The 18,880-nt window shown below is 34.8% G+C and overlaps 1 protein-coding gene across 4 annotated transcripts in view; it reads left to right on the forward strand.

The window, feature by feature from the left end:
* Positions 1-18,880, forward strand: part of SYT14 (synaptotagmin 14) — a 138,727-nt gene that overhangs the window by 115,429 nt on the left and 4,418 nt on the right. For all 4 annotated transcript variants that reach the window (XM_010992146.3, XM_010992147.3, XM_064477155.1 and 1 more), the window contains one exon: positions 18,194-18,383. In XM_010992146.3, coding sequence (XP_010990448.2) covers positions 18,194-18,383 — 190 coding nt within the window. The remainder of the gene's footprint in view (positions 1-18,193; positions 18,384-18,880) is intronic.

Raw genomic sequence — 18,880 nt, forward strand, 5'->3', positions numbered from 1 at the left:
CATAATGATTCAGTTATACATATATATCCTTTTATATATTGGGTTATTACAAGATAATGACTGTAGTTCACTATGGTATATAGTAGGTCCTTATTTATCTATTTTATATTTAGTAGCTTGTATCTGCTAATCTGAAACTCCTAATTTATCCCTCCCAACCCTTTGGTAACCGTAAATTTGTTTTCCATGTCTGTGAGTCTGCTTCTGTTTTGTAAATAAGTTCATTTGTATCATTTTTTAGATTTCACATGTAAATAATATAATATATTTGTCTTTCTCTGTCTGGTTTAGTTACTTCACTTAGTATAATAATCTCTAGGTCCATCCATGCTGCTGCAAATGGCATTTTTTAATTCTTTTCTGTGGCTGAGTAATACTGCATTTTGTGTGTGTGTGTGTGTGTACCACATCTTCTTTACTCAGTCAACTGTCAGTGGGCATTTTGGTTGCTTCCATGTCTGGGCTGTTGTAAATAATGCTGCTATGAACACTGAAGTGCACGTATCTTTTCAAATTACAGTTTCCTCCAGATACATGCCCAGGAGTGGGATTGCTGGATCATATGGTAACTCTATTTTTAGTTTTTTAAGGAGCCTCCATACTGGTCTCCATAGTGGCAGCACTAAACTGCATTCCCACCAACAGTAGAGGGTTCCCTTTTCTCCACACCCTCTCCAAAATTTATTGTTTGTGGACTTTTTAATGTGGAGTTTTTAAAGTAAAGATAAATAAGCCCCCACATAGACCTGTTGAATCAAAAACTTAAAGCTCGAAGGAGACACTAATGCCTAAGCAGCATTGATTATCATTGTGCTATAGAATCTGTCTTATCTCCTCATCTTACTCTTCACTGTTTTTTCCTGGATGGCGAGAGGACTAAAGTGAGTCATTGCCAAGTTCTGAAATGTCTGTTGCTTCTGAGAATAAGATTTAATGTGAAACTAACCAAATCATTCAGAAACTAAGGCTTATTAATAGTATAAAATATTTTTCCAAAACTATCTGCTCAACTTGCAACCAACTAAACTATTAAAAATCTTCTTTTACACAAATAGTTTTATTTTAAATACTTACAAAGAGAGTTGGATTTTTATAAATTATTTTGAAATAGGCCTGAATAAGAAGTGGTTATACCCACTAGTAAGTGTTAAGTTTCACTGCCGTTAGCTTCTTTCAAAACTTCATATTTCAGATCTATTATAAAATGTTAAAGTTATTTATCTCCTTGATTCATTCATTAGAAGCTTGACATAGTTTGAGAACAGAAAAAGGTGAAAAAGCACTTTAAAGGGGATTAGTCATTATGGCCATAAGAAAATTTGTTTTACCAAAAATATTCATTATATATGACCTAGAATATTACAGATTAAATTTTCTTTGGATTCAGTTTATTTAAACAAAGTTCATTATGGCACTGAAGACTTCAGAACTGACTTTTCAGAAATTGACAAATTCACCATTTCCTGAGTTTCATTAGTCTTTTAGGAACATAAATTTTGGAAAATATGCCAAGGGTCCAGTAACTGTCCTCAAGGCCATCTTTATAGTTAATCCCACCTAGATGATCCTGAAATTCACACTGTAAAATTGCATAGGTATGGAATGAAAATAGCATTAAAAATTTTGTTCCAAAATAGTTATGATAAAGTGAAATAAAAGGCACTGCTGTTTCTATTAACATTTCATTTCCTAGGAACTGCTTTGAATGCTCTGTGAGGATATGTACAAAAACAACAGTAATAACAACATGAGAAATAACTCAGGCAGCTGGGGAGTTCGTTATGAAGTTCCATTAAGACTCTCAAATATCCTTCTATATTCATATTTTAATGAACATATAAATCATACTTTGCTATTTCGTTTTTCATTAAATTATTCATAACATTCAAGTTTTGAATCAGAACTAATCTTCAAATAGTCTGTTTTGTGGCATAAGAGAATTGGTTATTACCATTTTAAAGTTTAAGAGAGGAAATTTGAAGCTCAAGGTGTTTATAAATTTAAACTGAAATCATCATTGTTACAATGCCTCAGTGAGAGTGTCTTTAAGATTTTAATTTGTGTGAAGTAGTTGCACAGTACCTGGGACTTAGTAATCCCTCCATAAATATTAGTTGTGCTAATATGATCGTGATCACTACATTGCTCCTCTCATCACCACTACTGCTTTCACCTTTTACTCTGTATTTTTTACATAAGAATAGTTTAATTTGGTTTTCTTTTGGTGGGACTCCACAGTTCATTATCTTCATAATTCATTTGGGGCTAACATTCTATGTGGATAATTTTTTAAAAATATTTTCCCTTTTGATATGGATAGCCTTATTAATATAGTAGAACTTATAAAATATGAAAGAAAATGTAAAGTTTTGAAGTTTTAATTTTACACTAGTACCCTATAAACCATCCTAAATATCTTTCATGGCTTTTTATTGTATAGATACAAGACATATGAAATATTTATTCAATTTTTGAGTAGTAGTATTAATATATATATATATACCTATTTATATGTATTTCTATATCTATGTATTGAAAGCTTGCATTTGCACTGAAATCACCAGTTCCAGTACAGCACCACAGAGTTCATTCTAATTTGTAATTGCTGAGGGGGAAGAGGATGGTACAGTCTGATGGCAGGAGCTTCAGACAAGACTATGTTGTACAGAAATGCTTCAGGGATTCTAGAAAATTATGCTTCAAAATTTTATAAAAATAAACTTTTTTCAGTGTTATGGGCAGGTTTGAGGAAAGTTTTCTTATTCCGTAATTTTTATCAGCCCCCACTGAAAGCCCCCTCAAATAATAATGGGAACTCTCATGGAAGATGGTGTGAGCCCCACGTTTGAGAGGAAAATGCCAGGACATAACCTCCAGCTCCTGTGTTCACTTTCCTGATAAGCTCTTGATACTCCCCCACCAGCATCCCCATCACCATCCCACCAGTGCTTTTCCAAAGATGGCTTTCCCCATTCTTCCTCAGCAGAAATTTGGGGACCTCATTGCTCTTATAAACTATGGAAGAAAAAAGTATAATATGGAATATTAGGATGAAGCCAAGTTATAGAGATTCTTGAAAATTAGCACAGAGGGTTTAGACTCATTAGTAAGAAATGACTTTGGGACTAACAATAGTGAGTTCAGAATCTCAAGTCCTAGTCTATTTTCTCTTTTTTTAATTGAAGTATAGTTGATTTATGGTATTATATTAGTTTCAGGTGTATAGCATAGTGATGCTGTATTTTTTGCAGACTATATTCTTTGATAGGTTATTATAGGATAATGGCTGTGATTCCCTTTTCTATACAGTATATCCTTGTTACTTATCCATTTTATTAATTTTATTTATTATTTATCTGTTAATTGCATCCCCCCAATTTGTTCCTCCTTTCTTCCCCCTCCCCTTTGGTAACCACAAATTTGAGTCTGTTTCTGTTTTGCATATGTATTCATTTGTAGTGTTTTTTTAGATTCCACATATAAGTGATATACAGTATTTGTCTTTCTCTGTCTTATTTCACTAAGCATAATATTCTCTAGGTTCATCCACATTGCTGCAAATGGCAGTATTTCATTCTTTATGGCTGAGTAATATTCCATCGAATATATATATCACATCTTCTTAATCCAATCATCTGTTGACAGGCCCTTGAGTTGCTTCCACATCTTAGCTATTATAAATAGTGCTGCTATGAATGTTGGGTTATATGTATCTTTTCAAATTAGTGTTTTCATTTTTTTCAGGAGTGGAGTTGTTGGATCATATAGTGTTTTGTGGAACCCCCCTACCATTTTCCATAGTGGCTGCACCAATTTTTGTTCCTACCAACAGTGTACAAGGATTCCCTATTCTCTACATCCTCTCCAACATTTGTTATTTGTAGACTTTCTGAGATAGCCATTCTGACAGGTGCGAGGTGATAGCTCGTTGTTTTGATTTGCAGTAATAATTAGCAGTGTTTGAGCATCTTTTCTTGTGTCTGCTGGCCATCTGTACGTCTTCTTTGGAAAAATGTTTGTTCAGGTCTTCTGCCCATTTTTTGATTGAGTTATTTGACTTTTTGGTATTCATTTTTAATTTTGAAAACCTTGTGATATGAATTATAGCTCAAGGTTTCACTTCACCATTCTGCCCTCAAGTATTTTTAAGTAGAAGTATGTCACCATCAAAGCTAATTTTGTAGACATCTAGTTTACTAGTGTCTCATGTCTTTCCCCTGGCATGCAGGTGGGTAACACAGAGTGTGGTAAGCAGACTCAAAATGATCATCCAATTAAGTAAAATCTAAGGACATTATCAGGAGAGAGCTGCAAGGCCAAACTTTCAGAGAATCAAAATTAAAACAGACTTTGAACCAGGAGGATGACCTAATTGAACATAGGAGACTTCTCCTTTGCCTGCTGTCCACCCATGTCTCCCTCCATACACTCATGGCAGAGTGCATAGATGATGGTGTACAGGAAGAATAAGAATGAGGGAAAGCTAACTGAGATGCTGTTGAATTACAGAAGTAAATTTGTCTTATAGTGATCTCTTTTCAAAACACTTACCAGATGTTAACTCATGTAACCTTGTAACTAGACAGGCCATGAACAAGAATCTCTATTTTATAATGGAGAGAAATGAGGCTCTCAGTGGGTAAGTTACCCAAAGTCTTAGAGCTGGCAACAGATAGCATTGCTCTTAGCTCTTTTGATTTTTTGTCAAGTATTCTTTGCACTACTAGGTGATAAGACTCTCCTAGAGAAGTTTTATAGTAAGAACGAACCAATTTCTAAAGGAAAAACCACCTAGATGTGTCTGCTTGGATATGTGAGATTAAAGACAGAAAATGCCTAAGATTTCTGGCATGGAAAGTATAATTTTTGTGCATTACAGCTAACCAAAATATAAGTGCTGCTGTAATGTAGGCAAAGAAAGAGCACATTGCCATTAATGCAGTGAAAGAATCAGGGAAATAACTGAAGATTTAATTGAAGCCAAAATGTACATATTTAGCTAATTTTCCCCAAGGTGTCAGCAGCACTTCAAACAATAGCAATTGTAGTGGCTATTTGGAATGGGATATCTAAATTTGTTCAGTATTACACAGTTGGGAGGGAGAACCTTATGATGTTTGTTTGTTCCCACTAGCAGATTGTTTGTAGTTAGGTATCTTGACAGATTTCATAAATTATTTAAAGCTACATTCAGTATTTCACCATCTGCATTATTATAGTCTTCCCGCCTACTGCACGGTTAGTTAACTATATAATACTGAAGTATAAGTTTTAGCTTCTCGGAAGATTCAAAATATATTAGAGAAACTGGGTCAGCAGGGGGCAGCACAGTCTTACAGTGTTTAAAATTTGGTCACTTGAATGGACTATTCAGAAACAGAAGGCAATGTGGTGCATGGTTTTTCAAGCATTCACATTCTTTATTTCAAATGAAATATTATTGGTAACCCAAATATATAAAGCAGACAAAACTGACATTTTACTAACAGAAATCTTACCTTTTATTGATTTATAACATCAAACGCTGAATGTAATGGAGCTGTTTTGATGAACAAAAAATTTAGAATAAAGTTTTTGAGATACTACTATTTCTATCTTCCTTTTATAGATAGGGAAATTGAATTTCAAGGAAGTTTTAAAACATGCCCAAGGTCATACAGATGGCAAAATATCAGAGTTTACTTATAAACCCAACTGTCTTCCTCCAAAGAACAGATACCTTCAGTTATGCAACTGCTTTTTTTTTTTTAATGGAGGAACTGAGTACTGAACCCAGGACCTCACACATGCCAGCCATGCACTGTGCCATTGAGCTACACCCACCCCCTATACAATTGTTGATAATACATTTTAGTCTTACTTCAGCTCTGAAATTCAGCCCAATTTATTTCTTTTTAAAATGTTGCACAATAAAAAGATAAATCTGATTCACACAGATAAGGGTTGCAAATGGTAACTCTTTTTAAACAGCTTGCTCTGCAGTCTCCAAATACTTCTCAGTAAACAGAAATAGCAGGTGAATCTTTAGTCCAAGATACAAAACTAAACGTCCAATACAAGTAAATGCACTGGTGCTCTCTAATATGTTAACAGTTGATATAACTACTAAGAAAGTAGATGCTTATTCCACATTTTTATATAGAGAAACGAAAGCATAGAGATGCTAAGTACCTCGCTGAAGTCACATTCCGTAAGTGACAGGCTTATGGTAGTCTGACTCCAAGGTTTGCTTTCCTTGCCGGTACACGGTATCACCTCTCTATTTTCATACTCATTTATGTGCATGTATTGCTATTATTTTAGTTTTTAAATAGTTAAAAATATATTTTAAAAAGGAAATTCAACAGATTCCACTAACCACAGTTAGGAAACCAGTAGCCTGTGGGTAACAGAGTATAATCTAAAACTTAGAAGGTGTTTTGTAATAATTTGGGGCTGTTATTTTCTAATTGTCATTCTACTTCATTTTTTAATAGTAAAAAATATATATATCTATTTCTATTGATACAAAAAACACAGATTCAAACCATCTCATTTAAAATAAATTATTTAAAGGGAACCTTTAACACATTTGGGACACATTGACCTGCATAGGAATAACTGTGATCCTAGCAGTCTAAGCTTAGTGATCAACTTTAAAAAGCTCATGACTCCCCCAGGTGCATATGTGAGGACATTCCTGGGTTGCAGAGTCTGGACTCCCTTAGCACTGTTAGTCACTGTTCCCAGTGACTCAGATATCTTAGAGGAAGAAAGCATTTGCAGTTTTCAGACATACGATACATCAGTAAGAAGATAGATTAGATTATAGCTATAATAAATGAGATATTTTAAGTCTATGTTTTGCTACAGGGTAAAATACTGCAATTTTTTGCTTAAGATATAGAAGGTACACAGAGACAGACTACAAGCACTGTCTCAGGAGAGACTTACTTGTCACCAGCACAACAGAGGAAGGTGTGACCTCTGCCCAAGCACTCCGTCATGCCGCGTGTTTGGTCTCATGTTACCTTTCTGAGACGTGGATGTGAGATTTGCTCCCAGTTCACAGTGCCTCTCTTTCTCTCTGCTGCTTGTAGAGCAGGTCCAGTCTTCTCACCCCCACCTTTCATGTTTTTCACAACTTACTCTCTTCATTCAACTATATTAATCGCTTGCTGACTGAGAGGTCCTAGACTAATTTGGGGGCATAAAAAGATGAATAAAACAAAGATTCTGCCCTCAACGGACTTAGTCTAGTAGGAAAGACAGACAGAGCAGTGGTTACAGTGCAGGATAGTCCCCGATAGGCATGTTCACCTAGCGAGGGGAGTGAATTTTGGTTTCAGCCTTATTTTCTAGCTGCCTCTTCCACCCCTCTCCCACATACATCAGCTGCGCCAGATCAGTTTATTTACCAATGTGCTGTCCACTTTGGGGCCTTAGTTCCCACTGTTTCTGAAGTGCCCTTCCTTGTGTTCCCCATGCCTATTGAAATCCTTTTAGGGCCTACTTCTCGGGAATATAGTTTCTGATACCCAAAGTTTATCGCACCCACCTACATTCTCCCATAAACTATAAAGGCATTTTATCATAGTCTGCCTTAAAATCAGTTCATCTCTCCCCTAGTACAGTGCTTTATGCAGAACAGCCGTTCAATAAACTCTTACACTGCTGAGTTTCCAAAACTACTTGTTTCTATTCTGTTCTGTTTCCTTCAGTAAGATAAAACAGCATTTGGTCTGTTAATTACTTTTTTTGCAAGTAGCCTGAAGTGTGGTCACAAATAAATTAAATCAGGATTATGATATGAATAGGAGTATTTCTAAAAATTACTAAATCCAGACTGAGAATATAAATATTAGATACGAAGGTGTAATGGATACTGCTGGTTTTCTACCAGTATACTGTCCCCGGTACTCCTTAGTTCTTTCCTTGAATAACATCCTATTTTGTTCAGGTAGCCAAACCTAGGTGATACAGAATTCTCACAGAAGAAATAATCCCCCTTGAAGATGAGCTCACATTAAAAAAAGAATATAAACAGAAAGAAATGATCCACCACGAATGACAATCAGCAGACCCAAAAGTCAGATATGTTGGCACCTCTAGGACATGAACTAATAGAACACTGTGAAAAAGGTTATAAAATGCATGTGCTCTAAATGGATAAAGAGCTAAAAGAAGTAACAGGAACCACAAGGAAAGAACAAGACAATATGGCAAGAGGCAGATTTAAATAATGACCATATGGAACTTCTAGAATGAAAAATAGAGTCATTAAAAATAGAATCAGTGAAAAATATGAATAGGAGGGTAAGGAGAATGAAGGGTGGAATGAAAATGTTATGTATGTTTTCTTATGAAAATTCCAGAATGAGAGACTAGAAAAAGTGAGAGGCAACATTTGAAATACACAGGTCATCAGGTACTAAGCAGGATTATCAAAAATGAATCCATCCCTCTAAAAATTACAGTGATCGGATGAAACACCAAAGACAAAATGATAAAAGTAACCACAGAGAAAATATAAGGGAGCACTTTATCTAACAGAAGGCTTCTCCACAGCCCTAAATACCAAAAGGCAGTGGTATAATACCTGTAAGGTACCGAGGCAAATAAACCACCAACTTAAGGATATTATGGCTGCTTAAATTATCGCTGAGGAAGAGGGTAAACTCCAGATATTTTCAGGCAAAAACAAAGAAGTTTAGCACTCATAGATCATTGCTGGAATAATTACTAAAGCATATACTTGTATAAGAAGAACACTGAATTCAAAAGGAAGAAATAAGATGTCAGAAATTATGGTGAGCCAAGAGACTACTAAATATGTAGAAAATCTAAAAAAGCAGAAGTAGATCAGGCAGAAAATAATAGCAAAGATATGGAAGATTTGAGTAACACTTAACAAGTTTGATTTCACGTGGGGCCTCTACTTAATAAATGTAAGCATATGTGTAACAGTTAGAAATGTCAGCCATATGCCAGGCCACAAAGGAAGTCTCCACAAATATCAAGGAATCAATATCCTGTAAACTCCATTCTTTGACCACACTGGAATGAAATTAGAAATTCATTCAACAGGTAACTGTGGCACACATACTACACACCAGACGTTGCTCTAGTTATTTGGTGTACATTAATGAAAGGAAGAAATTTTGACCTGCATGGAATTTAATTCGCTAGAGGGGAGGGGAGACTTGAGATACAATAAACATAATAAATATAATTAAATATATAGTATATGAGAAAGTTATAAGTATTATGGGGGAAAAAGAAGCAGGGTGAACAGACTCAAGAATGCTAGTTGTGGGGGGGAGGGTATAGCTCAAGTGTTTTGAGCATGCATAAGGTGCTGGGTTCAATCCCCTGCACCCCCTCTAAAAATAAATAAATAAATGAACCTAATTACCTCCTCCCTGCCCTCCACCCCCAAGAAAAAGAATGCTAATGGAAAAGGAGGTGTAATTTCAATAAGAAGTCATTGAGAATATAACATGGGCAAAGACTTGAAAGAGATGAAGAGTTAGTCATTTGCATATCTGGAGAAAGAACATTGCAAGCAGATGGAACAGCCAGTCCCTAGAGCCCAGAGTGTGTGTGTTGTCTTCAAGAAATAGCAAGGAGGCACATTTAGCTGGAACTCCATGATGAGCAGAGTAGTAGGAAGTGAGGTAAAAGAGGCAGTTATCCTACCGCTCCCACCCCTCAAGTCTTTATATTCAGCTAAACAAACAAAAAACTCACTAAGTTAATTCAGAGTCAGAGAAGAAAACATAATGAAAATTAGACATATTTAGAATCAAACAAAATGAGAACACTTAAACTTACGGGGTACAGTTATAACTATTACAGGGAAATGTGTAGCCTTAAGTATATTTGTAAGGAGATAAGAATATAAATTGATGAGTTAAACATTCTTCAATACAGGAAGTGAGAAAAAGAAAACAAGGAGAAATTAATCAAAGAAAAATAGTTTATTAAATTGTTAATAAAATAGATAAACCTCTGGAGATACCGATCAGGAAAGAAAAACATGTTAAATGAAAAGGAGGACATAATAATGAATTCAGTGGAAATTTCAAAATCATAAAGAGAATGACTGTAGAAAACCAAATTTGAAAACTTAGATGAAATGAGCAATTTTATTGAAAATATAAATTTCTAAAATGTGATTGAGAAATAGTAGAAAACATGGAAAGACATTACCATTAAGAAATTCAATTGGTAGTCAAAAAGATTCTCATAAAAGAAAGAAAGGGGAAAAAAAGATGGTTGAGTTTCAAAGGCAAGTTTTACCCAACTTCAATGAACAAAATAACTCTCCTAGATTAATACCTATTTGATGAAATATATATGTATGTGTGTGTGTGTGCGCGCATTTCTTTGCTCAGTTCAGTTTAACAATGTTTAATTTGGGATTTCTGATACATGTTTATAAGTGAGATTGGTTTATAATTTTCTTACATTCTTTTTGTCTACTTAGTGTGTCAAAATTATACAAGTCTCAAAAAAGAAATTGGGTACTTTTCCTTTTCATCCTCTGAAATAGTTTATATAGCATAGCAGTTGTTGGAGAGCGTGAGAAAAAATTTAAACTTGATAAGCCAATCTCATAAGCATATATGCAAAAACACCAAATTAAATATGTTCATATTGAATGCAGCAAAAGTAATATGTGTGTGTGTATATATGTGTATGTGTGTATACACAAACACACACACACACACCCACCTATATATACATATAGAGATTTTGATCAGAGCACGACTTTTTATGACCATTTCTACATGATGGTGTACTCAAATATTGGTAATATAGAAGATTTTGTTTTTATTTATTTTACAGTTAATTTTCCTTGTATCTTAAAACCTTATCTTATCAATATGTTAAGTTTTCAAGGTTAATATGAAAAACTTTCTCTCTGAAAGAGAATTTTTACTTCATTTTCTATTCTTCAGTACCCAACCTGAATATCTGAGCTGTGTTCTGTAAGTATAATGACATTCCCTTTAACTGAACCATCTTTTCCTCCTCCTTGGCTTTTGCAAGGCTAATGATCTCACAGCAAACCCAGCAGAGACCAATGGAAGTCGTCACAGTTGGCATAATGGCAGCAACATCACCAGCTCCTTAATGAAGGCCAAAGGGGAGAGAGCAGGGCAGACAGCTCTGTCGAATGGGCTCTGTAGTAGACATCAATTTTTTCTTAGTGGATCTCTGTACCCTGTTGCTTTGGGACAGACCCTGCCTGCGAGGGCCACTTCATCCCCTGCCAGTAGCCATTGTCTGTCACTTGCAGCCAAAAGTATCCTGAGTCCGACCCCACTCTGAAATTTAAACTGCCCACCCATCCCCTGCTCATCCCAGTAAGTTCTTCTTTAGAGTCATTTGGTGTTTCTGCCTCTACCAGAATACAGAATGTTCCTCCTTTACGCTGGATTGGAGTCAGAGTAGAAGTGGAAGAACAGTTAAGCTGTCTTGCTTTCTCCTTCGTGAAGCTGCCTCTGGTTATCTCCTGCTTACCTAGTCTGATCAGTGTCCAGTGCCCTGGGGCTAGGAAAGAGCCCTGAGGAGGGAGCTCTGCTACCGCGGGTGAAACTCACCAGCACTGCAGCAGGTGACTTCCCTCTGCTTACACTTCTGCACCCTCTGCGCCCTCATCACCCATTTTCAGAAAAGTGTAATGGAAGCATTTCATGTGTAAATTACATTAAAACCCAGAAAATATCTTCCATCCACAATAAAAATAGATTCAACAGAAAATATTCAAATTTATAGTAACCTTTGTATTGTACCATCATTGTAGCGTTCAGCGGTTTTACCTTAAAAACGTTGAGTGTTAAGTGGTTACAAGTAAGGTGGAGTCAGTCTAGTATTAACAAAAAGCCCAGTACATTTACTTCATAGGCGTTCTGTTGTATTTTTGATCTTACGTTTTTCTCTCTATATTTGCATGTTCCTACCTGATTTTAACCTATTAACACCATTAAGGACACGTTATGGCTGTCTTAATTAAGCACTAATTCTGCTTATGGTAAACATTAAATAGAGTTCCCTCATTTTTCTGAAAAATAAATTTTTTTCAACTTTCCCAGAATTGCTTATAATCCTTCATCCCAGGGCTGAGGACTCAGGAGGAAAGAGAAGAAGTATTAAAAAGAAATAAAATATTATGTTAGACGGGAAGAAGTAACACTTTGGGGAGCCTGTGGGTTGATTCCTTTAAGTAGACCTAATTATGATTGGGATTTGTTTGACTTTGGGTTAATCACCTGCAGTTACTGCCACCTAGGCAAGCCTCAGTTATAAATTAATGATGGGGTCTGCAGCTTGCGTAGATAGAGATTCCTGAAAACACACTGAATGGAACCGCATGCCCTGAGGAATAGTTGGAGGAGAGATGCCACTTGAGTATATAGTACCTGTAGTTAATTTGTCTTTACTGCGGGACGCTATCTATGTGTTACTCTACACTGCTTTCTTTGTACTCAGTGATCACCCTGGACTGCCACACCTATGCCAGCCTTGGATACGCAGTGAGACTGATGGCAATGGAAAGGCCGTGAGATTAGCACTTTTTCTGAGGCATAAATTTAGAATGAACTCTTTAAGACAATTTTTTTTTCTGTTAAACACTGCTATATTTCAGCAGAGCTTACTAAAATGGAATGTGATCACCAAGGATCTTATCACTTTTGCTTTTTTTGGTTGGGCTTGGAGACAAGGACATTTTTTGCAGCAGTAAAATGGGCAGAGAAGTCGGCTGTTTTCCTGAGGAGCGAGAAAGATTTTTTCCAGGACTTCTTTGGGATATCACTTTGTTGCACAAAATTGACAATATATGACCTCTGTGTTGATAAGAAAATGCTAGATTCACATCTTATTATCTGACAGGTTAATATGAAAAATGCTATACTATGAAAAATGTATTTCACAATAGTCTAACAGATGCTGCTAGTATAATAGCCTAATGTAGCAAATGCACCAAATGTGCTTGAGCATGTTTTTGACACTATTTCATAAGTGATGATATATCCTAATTGAAACTTACTAAAATTGTGTTTTCTCCTCCAACTGTCATGAAAACATACCAAACAGTGTGTTTTGTGTACTCATGATTTAGGAATATAAGATGTATCTATCTTCCTTTTGGCTTTCTGAAACTTTGTGGTTTAGAGTTAGATATGAAAATATGAGATTTTATCCCTCTGAATTTAAGTACAGTGTGTTAATTCAGCCCCCACGTATGTATTAATTCTCCTTGATCACTTGTGTAGCCAACTGTAGATTCAAACTTGAAGATTTGTATAAGACATCTTTGGAATTTTTTAATCAAAAAATTTAAATCTAAAATTTTTTAATCTGAAAATTTGTTATAGAAAATAGTATCGTAGTTTTTAAACATCATTTTTTAAACTCATGGAGTGAATCCCTTTAGGAATGTTCAAAGAAAGTCTTAAATATTTTTATCATTGTTAATTTGTATGTGTTGCATCCTTGTGTCATGTAATTCTTTCATTAAACCTTTTTTCTTGTGCCACCCAACACATAGTAGATAAAGGTGAAAAAATGGAAATGTACAACCCATGTGACTGCCATCCAGGTCAAGAAATAAAACATCACCAGTAGCCCTAGACACCCCCATGTCCTTCCCAGCCACTATTCCTTCTCTCCGCACCCCTAGAGTTAACCACAGTTTTGTTTTTTATATTAATCACTTTCTTGCTTTCTTTATAGTTTTATGACCTATTCATGCATCTGAAATACTATGGTTTAGTTTTGCCTGGTCTTTCTTTGGGTTTTTTGTTGTTGAAATTTATGTAAATGGAACCATACAGCCAAGTATCCTTTCAGGTTCAAAGTTTTCACTCAAAAACATGTTTGTAAAGGTAGTTATAATTAATTTCATTGCTGTATAATGTATATATACTGTATGTACAGTATAGTTGCTATATTATATGAGCTCATCACAAATTGTTTATCCATTCTATTCTTTGGGACCATTGTAAGTAATGCTTCTAAAGACACTCTTTTATATGTCTCTTGGTAAACATTGCACATTTTTCTGATGGATGGATGGATAGACAGACAGAATTGACAAGCCTTGTGATACGTGTTTTGTTAAATTTTTTAAAACTGCGTCACTTGACAGTACAACCATTGGAATATGAGACTTCCGTTGTTCTGTGTCCTCACCACACTGTTGTTTTATCTCATCTGTTTGTTCTGTAGTGTTACCTCATGGTCTTAATTTCCTTTTCCTTGATTACTAATGAAGTTGAGCATCATTTCATATATTTATTGGCCATTCTTTTGTGAAAGTGATGATCCAGGTGACTGTCAAGAGCTTTTATAATGTTTTCTTTTTCTTATAGATTTATAGGTATTCTTTACATATTTTGGATTTGAGCCAATTATGAACTATTTGTGTTTCAGACCTCCTCTCCCCCCGGTGGCTTGCCTTTTCACCATCCTAAGAGTCTCTGTTGAATGTCAGAAATTCTTAATTTTAATGTTGTCAGATTCACTAAACTTTAACTTTATGATTAATGCTTTTGTGTCTTATTTAGGAAGTTTTCCCCTACCCTAAGATCATGAATATAGTCTCCAGTTTAATGTATAGAGTTATTATTTCACCTTTTATATTTAGGGCCAGAATAAACTTTTAGTATGTTTTAAGGTAAGGTTAGTTTTCATTTATTTCTGTGTGAATAGCTGGTTGTCCTCTCACTATCTATTAAAAAGATTTTCCTTTCCCCACTGCTTTGTAGTTCCACCTTTGGTATAAATTAAGTGTCTATTATGCATAGGTTAATTTGTGAGTTTTCTATTTAATAGTCTCTTATACATTGTTTTTGTCACATTGTCTTAAATAATGTAGCTTTATTACAAATTTTGATGCTCGGTAGAGCAGAGCCCCCTATTTGTATTTTATTTTATTATTTTTGTTGTGGTAAGAACATTTAACATGGTATCTACCCTTCAACAAATTTTCAGGTGTACAACACATGTTGTTTTTTGTTTTGTTTTTTGTTTTTTTATTGAATTATAGTCAGTTTACAATGTTGTGTCAATTTCCAGTGTAGAGCACAAGTTTTCAGTTATACACGAACATACTTATATTCATTGTCGCATTCTTTTTCGCTGTGAGCTACCACAAGATCTTGTATATATTCCCTGTGCTATACAGTATAATCTTGTTTATCTATTCTACATATGCCTGTCAGTATCTACAAATTTCGAACTCCCAGTCTGTCCCTTCCCATCCTCCTCCCCATTGGCAACCACAAGTTTGTATTCTATGTCTATGAGTCTGTTTCTGTTTTGTATTCATGTCCTTTTTTTTTTTTTTTTTTTTTTTTAGATTCCATATATGAGTGATCTCATATGGTATTTTTCTTTCTCTTTCTGGCTTACTTCACTTAGAATGACATTCTCCAGGAGCATCCATGTTGCTGCAAATGGCATTATGTTGTCGGTTTTTAAGACTAAATAGTATTCCATTGTATAAATATACCATATCTTCTTTATCCAGTCATCTGTCTATGGACATTTAGGCTGTTTCCATGTCTTGGCTATTGTAAATAATGCTGCTGTGAACATTGGGGTGCAGGTGTCTTTTTGATGTAGGGGTCCTTCTGGATATATGCCCAGGAGCGGGATTCCTGGGTCATATGGTATACATATTGTTAACTGCTATGTTGTACAGCAGACCCGTAGAACTTAATCATCCTGCACAGCTGAAACTTGATACCCGTTGGACAACAACTCTCCATTTCCCCCTCACTCAGCAGCTAGCAACCCCTGTTCTACTCTCTGCTTCTATGACTGTGACTGCTGTAGATATCTCAGATAAATAGAATCACACAGTATTTGTCCGTGACTGGCTTATTTCACTTAGCATAATGTCTTCCAGGTTCATTCATGTTGTCACAGGTGCCAGGGTTTCCTTCTTTTTTAAGGTTAAATGATATTCCATTGTATGTATGTACCTCATACGTTTTAGAATTAGCTTCCCCATTTCCACAAAGAAACCTGTTGAGATTTTGATTATGATTGCATTTATTCTATAAATCAACTTGGAGAGAATACTGCAAAATTGAACCTTCTAATTCATTGACATAGTATATCTTTTAAATTTCTCTCAGTAGTATAGAGGTCTTGTATATCATTCGTACATTTATTCCTAGATATTTTATTTTTTTATGTTCTAATAAATGCTGTTTTTAAATAAGTTTTATTTTCACATTAGTTGCTGGTATATAACAATGTATGGATTTTAAAATTTTACCTTTGTTTGCAACTGTAATACACCTGTGGACTTGTTCACATTTCATGTGTACATAAGTCTGCACATAAGGGCAGTTTTCTCTAGCCCTTCCAAATCATGATACCTTTTATTTCATTTTATTGCCTTTAGTAAGGCTAGGACGTTCACTGTCTGGGATCCCCACTACAGTGCTGACTAGAAATGGTAATAGTTGGCATCATTGTCACATCTACAATTTCAAAGAGGAAACATTAAAAAAAATTATTAAGGATGATGTTACATGTTGCTAGATTTGGTTTGCTCATTATTTATTTGGAGTTTTGAAACTAAGTTTATAAATGAGAAAATCCTGTAATTTTTTTATACTGTCCTTGTCAAGTTTTGGTTTTAAGGTTTGGCTAGATTTTTACAGGAAACAGGGGAGTGTTTCCTCTTTATCTGAAAGAGTTTGCTGAAGACTAGAATTATTAATTAGAATTCACTATTGAAGCCATCCAGCTAAAATGTTTAGTTTTATTTTCTGCTTGTTTGTTTTGGAAAGGTTTTTAACCACAAATTCAATTTATTCAATAAGACTGTTCAGATATTTTATTCTTGTGTCCATTTTGGTTAGTTGTAGTTTCCAAGGAATATGTCCATTTCATCAGAATTTCAAATTTGTTGAAAGAAAGCTGTTCTTACTCATTTTTTTTATCTTTTCATAGTCTATAAAGTATGTAGTTGTGTCTCATTTCATTCTGATTTTTTTCTTTATTTGTGCCTTCTCTTTTTTCTTAATTAGACTATCCAACATTTATTTTTATTAGTCTTTTCAAGTAACTTTTCATCATTGTTTAGTTACCCATGGATTATTTATATTTGTATCCTTAATTTCCAAATTTATAGGGATTTCTTTCTTCAGTAGAAGGTTGTTTTGATTTCTAGCTGATTTTAAAAAATATTCTGAGTGATTTCCATCATTTGAAATTTATTTTTGAAATTCTTTTTTTTTTAATATTTTTGCAATAAATCCATTGCATGCTTTAGAAAATGTATATTCTGTAGTTTTAGAATATGGTGTTCTCTGTTTTGCCATTAGGTCAGTTTTACTTACTGTGATACTCAAATCTTCTACATCCTTATGGTATTTATTTGTCTACTTGTTTGGTCAGTTACTGAAAGAAGTGCGCTGAAGTCCCCTCTGGTTGTGGATTTACCTATTTCTCTTTCTTGTTCTGGCAGTTTTTGCTTTCTATATTTTGAGCCCGTGTTATTAAGTGCATGCAAATTTTGAATGATTTTATCTTCCTGGTAAATGTGAAGTTTTATCATTATTGAGTGTACCTCTTCATCTCTAGTAATGGCCTTAAAGCTAACCTTGGCTGAAGCTAATGTAGCTATAACCAACTTCTGCTTGGTTATTATTTGTAGGGTAAATGTCTTCCCAGACTTTTGTTTCCGACTTTCTGTAGCTCAGTGTTTTTACACATTGATTTATAAGCAGCAGATAGTTTTGTGTTGTTTATTTAATCAAAGTGTGCCAATTTTCGTCTTTAAAAGCACAGTTAAAACGTTTATATTTAATGTAATTGAGTCTAAATCTGTGTCAGTCTTTTAAGGTCAATAAATCATTAAACTGTTTTTTACATTCAGGAGATAGTTCATTAACAACTATGAGTTTAAGAAATTTATCTTCTACGATTTGTATACAGACATGCAAGAATTTATGATACCTTCTCATCTGCTATCATTCCTTTAACTGCTGTATAATGAAAAGAGATCCAGAAACTAAAATATGCTAAGAACAACATTTCTAATCCAGTATTTTGGGAATTTTGCTTGCAACTCTTGTCTTTATTATGATTTACCTACCTAATTCCAATAAACAGGACATTAACAATGTCTCTCTTAATATATCTTTCTTACAAAATACTATAAAGATTTCATTTTTGATTACAGGGCTGTGACTCCCAAATGAGCGTGTCAGAAATGTCCTGTAGTGGAAGTACATCCTCCTGCCAGTCTCTTGAACACGGCTCGGTCCCAGAAATTCTCGTGGGCCTGCTTTATAATGCCACAACGGGACGACTATCAGCAGAGGTGATAAAAGGCAGCCACTTCAAAAACTTGGCAGCAAACAGGCCACCCAGTGAGTGAAAAAAAAAACATTTTTTAATTCTAATGTTTTCTGTGCTTAGGGGATTCACAGCATTAGGGGCTTCATTTAGTCTTAACCAATCAATGGTGGTGTGATCATCAGCTAATCTGTTTCATGTTTTCTATTTCCAGTCATTTGGGAAGTAGAAAAATTTGAAATTCAGAATATTAATTGTAAGGTGACAAGACTTTAAATTTTTCAGCGTCTGCAGAATAAATTAGCCCTGTCTTAGCCATTATCTTCTAATGCCAGAAAAAGTTACAGGGTTTTTTTTTTTTTAAGTTAATAATACTCCACAAATATGATCAGGAACGTGTACAGCCATTGTTGTTAACTGAAGATTGATGTTGTGTTTTCTGTCTGCATGCAGTACTAGGGACCAATGAATATACTTCGATATTTTTCCTTCTTTTCTCCCCTAATAATTTAAGAAGAAACTGTTTCTTCATGTTTTTCCTCCTTTAAAATTATAAATCAGTGCTGCCAGC

This window comes from Camelus dromedarius, chromosome 21, assembly GCF_036321535.1.
Source record: "Camelus dromedarius isolate mCamDro1 chromosome 21, mCamDro1.pat, whole genome shotgun sequence".
Classification (NCBI taxonomy): Eukaryota; Metazoa; Chordata; class Mammalia; order Artiodactyla; family Camelidae; genus Camelus; species Camelus dromedarius.